Raw genomic sequence first — 8,329 nt, forward strand, 5'->3', positions numbered from 1 at the left:
CTAAATATCCTTAGGGAGATCCAAAACAGACGTTAATTAATATAAATAAATAAATAAATAATTTTATTCGTACATAGATATTAACTTTACCACTACAGGGCACCTCTAGATCGCTTGGCAAATCATCTACTCATTCCTTTCGAGATGTATATGTAATCTAAAATTATACTAAGTATCACAGCTTCTGTTGGAAACGAAGGAGTTTCTCATATGTGACCCATATGTGTCAAGGTGATGCTCGCGACCGAATGGTCTGCTTGTAAATTCATGTCCCGCGCAAAGAGGCCGGCGGTATTGCGCAGTCGAAGTATTGCCGGCCTGTGTGAGCATCCTCAGAGACCTTGAGGGCAACGAAAAAATGATCGGTGATATGATTTGAGATATATCGGACCTTCTGACTTTCTTTTATAGGAATAGTAAGTAGGCAATGTGAAGTCTTTTACTTGGAAGAATCTACCAATGCCAACACACTTCTTGGTGAAATGTTTGTTCTGGATAACTGAATACGTATGCTATTGTTCTCCACAAATTGTCAGAAAAAATGATGATATACATGTACTGGAATCCGCCGGTTTCGAAATACGCAATCGAAATTCCTCTAGGCCAGTCCAACGGATTCAGGCCGGCCGACGGAGCAGGTCAAACACATGTTCATAGATATTCAGAATATTATTCAAATGCCTCCCAAGCCAAGGTTTATCTCACATCTATACGATATTCTCAGAGTCTTGATCTCCTCTCAACTACTAGCCACACCATTCAATCCCAAAAGCAGAGTACACACCTTCTTAAAGGAGAGCGAAAACCGCACAGCATAAAACACAGACTTGATATTCTGGAAATATCGATTCCATCTTAAAACTATCCTATTCTGCGCCCAAATATGAAGAAGTCACCCCACCATTCAACTTCCAATCACAGCACAGATCGTACACGCAAAGCTTATAGAGTCGATTCCAGCTCATCTCATGGAGATGGCAATATATCGGATTCGTCTACTACAGCAATTTTAAGTAATGGGAACAAGAGGCACGATCCAAGTGGAAGACACAAGAAAAAGATATATGCGATCGGGTCAGGTAAACGAAATCAAGAGACTAGTAGTACTTCTAGAAAGAAAGAAGAGAAACCCCGAACCTCCAATCATCCCTACAGTCAGATCATAACACCCGATCAAAAAGCCCATGAAGAAAAACAAAGGTCCTCCAAACGCACAGAATATCCCGCCGATCCTATTACGCTAGTTCGGTACGAGTATTATGAAACCAAATAGAAAAGAAGCTAAACCATACCAAGTCGGATTTGCAGTTGTTACAAAGACAGGATTGGAGCACCGGTGATACGTGGGCACCCTGGCTTCGAGAAATCGAGGACCTTGGAAAGCTGGCTCAGGATGTCGGTGATATCAAGAAACAAGGTTTGACACCATGGAAGGCCAACAAGGAGTTAGATGAGCTTATGAAAAGGAAAGGCCATCTCCTCAAAAAGACCAACAGTTCCTCAGAAGCAGATGTCCCCGAAAATAAACGTTTATGTAATTTGGTTGATCTTAAGATTGTTACAATGATCTTAATGCGTTCAAATCATCATAATCTTACTGAATCCAAATACACATTTTACGTTAAGGTCACATAAAGATTGATATTTTATATCAAAAAACAGAATCTTAAGTACCAACTCCTTGATTTAATACATTCCTTCTCAGAGGTACTAGAAAAGACATTTGCTTTCAGAGGATACTTGCTTTCCTCAATCAGGAAGTAGTCGACCGCTTGGAGGAGCCGTCTTTTACAGCTTGAGCTCTCTCGAGGAACCCTCGATAAAACTGATGGAGAAGGAACAGATTTGGCGGATACGATATGGGATGCACTTGCAAAGTTTGATATTATTATTGTAGTTTGAAGGAGTGGAGGTTTTAAGGCAGGCGTCAGGTTTGATGTTTTGTATGTACTTGTAAAGTTTTGTTGTTAGAGACGCATCGAGTTATTGTATTTTGTCTTGATGCTCTTAGGATTTGTTTTCGCAATATTTGTCTGAATACATAACCCTTTGGATCCGTCGCGGGGCACCATAATACCTTGAACTTATACCATGATCGAAACTCATGTGGCTTTCCCTTTTTCTCTTTACATGGTATCGTGTTTAAATCATTCAACTTGACTCAAATTTTCATAACTTTATAGAAAATTGAAGCCCTAACAGAATAATTACTTTCATTCCTTAGTCTGTATGGTATTACATCCATTCCCATGTCCTCCTAAGTCATCTGCAATGGACTGGTTCGCCTGATATCTATATACACAATCAAATAAAAGAAAGAAAAATTGAAGACCGATGTTGTATCATTTGCCTCCATGTCTTCAAATTGGCAAAAACAAACTGCACCAACAACTCCTGATAATGCCGCCAAACGAATCTAAAAACTTTGAATGGGTATTCATCGTCTAATGCTGATCAATACATGGACTGTTCGAATATCGGCCGCTAGTTGAATATATGCAAAGGGATACGATGATGATGGTCGGTGGGAATCGTAAGCCAAGCGGAAAGGTATATAGTCTCCCGACGAGTCGCAAATTTCCAGAACGTATGCCGTATTGACGCCATTTGTAACTCCATCGGCATCATCAAAGAAGATCCTCCTTCCATATCCAGATTTCGACATCCATTTCCGTTCGCTTTATGTCGTATTTTATTTCCTGTCTCGTCGCACATTTTCCATCACCCTCCTATCGAACCCATCTTGGGAGATGCATCTTCTGCTCCCATCATGTCTAACTCTAATCTTTCCTCTCCTACACCAGAATCCTACTCGACAGTCACATCCCTCTAATGACTTTTCCCAAACATTGCGGTAGGCAAAGCTCTCTTGTTCTTAACCGTTCCCACGGTTCCCTGAATTGTTCCTAATCCCACACTGCCGACCAGAGGAGTAGCTCCGATCGCCCAAGTTCCCAAGGCTGTTGTTGCAAAGGTCTGCGTATATACTGGTATGTATGAGACAGCTGTGACGCTACCCACTGTGTAAAGTGATGGAGCCCCAGCAGTCGTGGTTGCCATCTGGGTGGCTGCTGATGTAGCAACCACGCCTGCTAAGCCTGCTTGTGCATATGTGAGAGTTGGAAGGAAGGCGAGGAGGGACAAGGTGTACGTCGAGGAAAGCTGCATTGTTGTGATGATGGTGATGTTGAAATGCAATGAGGTTCGGTGAATCGAGGGACGGATCGTTTTCCTATGTCGGAAAGGCGGTAGTGAGTCTCAATTCAAATCGTATCGTCAATGTGACGTATTGTGATATCGAGATTTTCAGATATCTGCTGGTTTGTTTTCGCTATGGTTATCGTAATCAATCAATAATTTCGTGTCCGTTGGTTAGGAAGTTCGTAATCTCTTCGTAAATTGTTATGTCGCAAAATGGTACGAATCTCTAAACTTACTATTCTTGGAAGTAACTAACGTGAAAGGGGCCATAAGTGGATACATAGCCACTTTTATGCATTTGCTAATCTTAGATGACCGGGGAAGTCCACCTAGCCAATGTGGCTTTATGTTGTGGCTCATAACAGTGGCGTTTACTGCAGAATCGCTTTGGCGACTCTGAACAAGACAAGGTGAAAATTGATTTGAAATCTTAAGGTTATCATCAATCATTATCTTGATTCCACAGCTCAGAATGAATCAATCTGAATATATATTCAAGTTTTAAAAGCATCAAAGTATGAAATACCAGTGTTATTCAATTTTGAGAATCACTCAAGGCCGTCTTCCTTTTTAGGCTTGCGAAGCTACTGTCGATGTTAAATCGTTAGATCTTCATCGAATTGCTTTTTAATCAGACTAGCGACTTAAACATACTAGTTATGTGTATATAAGACATTCTTACTTACTATCCAGAATAAATCTCATATCGCAAACCACTTCTTCCTAATTGCAATTTAAGAGTAAGGCATTTAGAAAGATGTAATTCGGTCTCAAAAAGGATAGCGGTGCCAACATCAATAGCTGCAATGAGGGCCAGGTCATCTGAAGTTTCAATCGATTACTGGGAGCAAACTCTACGCAGGCATAGCTGCTACTATTTCTTCTTCCGTTTCAATGGTGTTTTGTCCCAAAAACGTCTAGCCTTTGAACTCTTCACCCACTTTCAACTAACGTCAAGGCCGTTGGTGTCTGCCACAGCCCTCAAGCGGAAATTTCACTATATATAAATCCTTCAAGGTAAGGATCTTGATTGAACCTCACGGTTTAATGCATCCGAAAAAATCATTATTGTCATCTAGGATTATTCTGCATCTGATAGCATTTAAAAATATTGATAGTAAATACTAGGACAACTTTATATGTGTGTGTAGGTATGTATCACTTTTCGCTCGAGGCTTCCAATTCTTAAGCGGATCCAGGGGAAGGCGTCCAGGTTTCTGAAAAGTTATATCCAGTTTTACTAGTGTTCATACAACCTGGGTGCAGCAGTTGCCATTGCTCGTCGCCTTAATCCCTCGGGCGAATAGTTTCGCTGCCCTCCTCAATATGTACGGATCTATTGGCGCTTATCTCGTGAAAGCGAGATGGATATTTGTCGGCTAATTATAAAATTTCTGAATTTTTTCAGTCGCCGCCGGCTGTGAGAAACACGTGACTTCACAACCACACTCTACGTAGGAGAAAAAAGAGGCCGGGTTTGATTACTTTTTAACACTTTCAATAAGCCAAATTCTTCTCCTTAAATCTAAAATAAAATATAAATTTTGATAAGAATCCGTATAAATAAAAGGTGAAAAGTAATTTGATATTTTCAGATTTATTTGTTATATTTGTGATTGATTTATAATTCAATTAAGTTAGAGATTTTGTTAAAGATTTTATATGATCAAAATCGGCCTCTTTTTTCTCCTACGTAGAGCCACACTCAATCATTAAAATTGCACTAGTCCTGTAATAGGCACTACAGGAACCACGCATCTTCTAGTCCTTCAGTGAAAGAGATACATGACGCCAAGTGGGTCCAATTTACATACTAGGCGATCACGCTTCTTCTTGATGAAGCTTATCTAGAAGTCAGAATCAACGACAAAGGCCTGCTTTAAATTTTAGCATTCGACCAATTTACTAAATTTGAAAACTAATTTAGGAATTCCTACTTGTCACTATTTAGAAACCCTTGGACTGCTAGAGAGTATTTCGATTAAATGTAAATAGTCAAGTCTCTTTCAAGCAGGAGCTGATTGATATAATTGTGGTCGAATTAAGCAGATTTTGAAATCACAATTATAAGTAAGACCTTGTAGAAAGTTAAGTCTTTCAAGCTGATTTTGAGTTCAAAAACAACGAAAAGGCAGCTCCACAGAATCCCAACATTTTTTCAATCCTGTATAAACAGGAGTGATGACACCCAAGTCACTTCGCGAGGTAGATGGAACAGATCTTTGATTTTTTAACCAGTCTCAGAAAATTGAATCTCAGTAGCGTTAAAATGTTGAATTTTTGCTGCTACTTTGCCATCTACTTAATTTAATCGAAACGTTCCTCTAGAACGGACTCTACTTCCAAAATAATCGATCTCTCCCAAGAATAAAACAAAACGAGAAATTCGCCCAGCTCTGACATACCAACTCCAACATCCCTGGTAACACCTCATCTTCACTCATACCTCATCTACGATACTTCTGTTTTTGACTTCCAACATCACCTCAATAGAATGGGAAACCCGCGACAAAGCTTGGTGGAGCATATCATAACTCTGTCGGTCCCGATGTATTATGCTCCATGTCAGTGCGAGCGCTGGTCAGGTTTACAAGTCATTCTTTCCTCCGGATGTGCATTTTGAGTAAGGTAATGTCGGTCCACAATATGCAGCACTATTGAAGTTGCTTGTAGGCCCAAAAAGGAGGTAGCCGTTCCATGTACCTGAGTGAGTAAGGTCGAGACATTCCGTGCCGCACACTTGACTCCCATCGACTGTCTCCAGGTGGTGTTTTAGAGCACCTTGAATAGTAGAAGCTTCGGCTGTCGTGTCACAGTTACGCCCAGTTGCATAATACACCCATGAAATACCTTCAACTAATGTTTAAGTCAGCTTAGGACTTCAAATTCGATTTTCTGTGACTCACAGGAACCAGAAATTTTGGCGCAGCTGCCGTCATTTGATACAGATTTGATCGAGGCTGCCGCGGACGCGACAAAGCCACTGAGGATTTTGACGATGGTCAAACAGGACTTCAGCAGAATTAGTATTATATTGGAAAAGAACTCGATGAAAATCGAAAAATAAAATTTACTTTTCGGGGAAATGATCAACTGGAATTTAGGAAGCTTTCGTAAGTCTGTACCTGCTGGTACGGCGCCTTACAAAGATGGAATTAAGGAGACAATTAAATAATAAACTGACGGCAGTAGTTCTAATGATTTCACAGACATCGACGTCTGTACGAGGAGTGAGAGAAACGGCAGTACTTGTCGTATTGACAGGTGTCAGATCATATCTGATCCATTTGTCGGGCATTGGCTTTCCCTCGATGGTCAAAGAGGCATCGATTGCGAGCGAGTAGACCGGTGTGATGCAACGCATCGCGAGGAGACTTAGTGACAGTGCGAAACGCATGTTGGGTCAAGGATTCGGGAGAAGGCGGATGGGTGTTTGTGCTACAAAGATTGAAGTGAGAAGACCATAGAAGGAGTGCTAGTATTTATACAAGATATCAGTCAAGCTTTCAGAGCAAGTAGCTTGAAGAACTAACCAATGTTATGTCTTTTTCCCGGCCATCTCGTATCCAGATACTCTGGCCATGATGGTGTCCATTTTTTCAGAGCTGCGTAGAGATCCTGTGAATTTGCTAGATATGGAAAGTTTTCATCGGTACCGTCAGATTGGTAACCAATGACGGGAATCAAGAGGAAAATACCTTTTCATCGACGCTGGACAGGCCGCCGAAGCTTTACCGTGTGGATACACAGGTGATTCTGCGGTGGGAGTTCCGGGATTTGTGGTCATATTGATGAAAATGCAGGATAATTATGCATGGTTTTGTTGGAATGCAAATTGAAAGATACGTTCTATATCGCTTTCAATCTTCTTGACTTCAAGGCACTTTTCTTTCCAGTGGTAAAATGTCTGACCCTGTCATCCCTCTGATTAAATGCTAAGCATGTAATCACTTTTTTATGCCTTTCACAATCCAGTAATCAAACAACCATGTATGTTACTTAGGGTGATGATATGGCTCTCGCTACAAAAGTTCTAGTGCGACTCGGCTTGCATTACTAGAGCAGCTTTGAACCAATTTTCAACCTCCGCTTGAAATTTTGCCTTACAGTTCAGATGAAGCAAACTTCCCAGCACTGATCTAACCACTTGATCAGAATATCTTCTATTCTTGATATCAGTGTTCACTGGAGAACGAGCAATAAGCAAATCTATGAGTTGTTGAAATCTAAGCTTAGCTACAGAAATCACAGCGCTTGCTTTACTAAGCGATTCCCGCGACTGCACACCTCATTGTGTCAAATTTAACTTTCAATTACAAGAAGAGAATCAAATAACTTCCCGGAAGGCTTTTCCTGTAACACTCGTCTCCACTGTTGGAACCCTATCGTGTGATTCCCTGCCCCACTGTTACCCATCCACATCCGCCCGGCTGTTTGAGATATCGCCGGAGCAATACCCAATCTTTCAAAATTTACCTGATGATGATCTAGCGTTTGTACCTGCAATACATTGACTCTTGCTGACACTTGCCATAAAAGGGATGAAGCAAAATCATACACCCCGCATAGTCTATCATTCTATGGTACGTACTACTTTATCCGAGTTATCCGTCAAATAGGCGCAAGGTGGGGCATACATCACATACAGCAAAACTTGACTATACCAGACTCAAAAGTTCGATCAATCAGGCTTGATAAAACAGGGGATTCTGGTATAAATAATGATTAACGTGATTTATCAGTAAGTAGATCATATCAGTGAATGAGTCACTTTCACCTCAATTCACTTTCTTCTCTTTCAATATACATTTTCTCAATAATTTATAATAAATTCGAATAATCAAAAAGCTTATATATTTCTTGTTATTGAAGCTATTTGAAAAAACAAAAAAATAAGTATTCGAAAAACTACAAAAATATATAATATTCCGAATACAATATTACAATATAGAATAAAAGATTTAACCCCTCATTCTGAATATTGATCTAAATCTTATAATCTTTTAGAATTAGAAGAGAATATTATTTCTGAATATATACTCGATATGAATTTGAAAGGTTTTCCATTTAAATTTAAGAATATAGAAAATATAACAAATCATATTCTCGAATCGAAAGGTACAAAGTA

The 8,329-nt window shown here is 40.0% G+C and overlaps 3 protein-coding genes across 3 annotated transcripts; 1 reads left to right on the plus strand and 2 right to left on the minus strand.

Annotated features, from left to right (window-relative positions):
- Nucleotides 1-883: 883 nt before the first annotated feature.
- Nucleotides 884-1,635, plus strand: EAF02_005341 (uncharacterized protein; the record flags this gene model as incomplete). The annotated part of the gene is made up of 2 exons (XM_038901389.1): nt 884-1,248; nt 1,320-1,635. The coding sequence occupies 2 exons, from the start codon at nt 884-886 to the stop codon at nt 1,633-1,635; spliced, it is 681 nt and encodes a 226-aa protein (XP_038758729.1).
- Nucleotides 1,636-2,829: 1,194 nt separating this feature from the next.
- EAF02_005342 (uncharacterized protein) lies at nt 2,830-3,168 on the minus strand (the record flags this gene model as incomplete). Its single annotated transcript, XM_038901390.1, has 1 exon — nt 2,830-3,168. The coding sequence occupies one exon, from the start codon at nt 3,166-3,168 to the stop codon at nt 2,830-2,832; it is 339 nt and encodes a 112-aa protein (XP_038758730.1).
- Nucleotides 3,169-5,788: 2,620 nt separating this feature from the next.
- EAF02_005343 (uncharacterized protein) lies at nt 5,789-6,598 on the minus strand (the record flags this gene model as incomplete). The annotated part of the gene is made up of 3 exons (XM_038901391.1): nt 5,789-6,057; nt 6,108-6,213; nt 6,386-6,598. 3 exons carry the CDS (start codon nt 6,596-6,598, stop codon nt 5,789-5,791), a joined length of 588 nt encoding a protein of 195 aa, XP_038758731.1.
- Nucleotides 6,599-8,329: the final 1,731 nt, after the last annotated feature.

The sequence above is a fragment of the Botrytis sinoallii genome (genome assembly GCF_014898435.1).
Source record: "Botrytis sinoallii strain Bc 23 chromosome Unknown BSIN_008, whole genome shotgun sequence".
Taxonomy (NCBI): domain Eukaryota; kingdom Fungi; phylum Ascomycota; class Leotiomycetes; order Helotiales; family Sclerotiniaceae; genus Botrytis; species Botrytis sinoallii.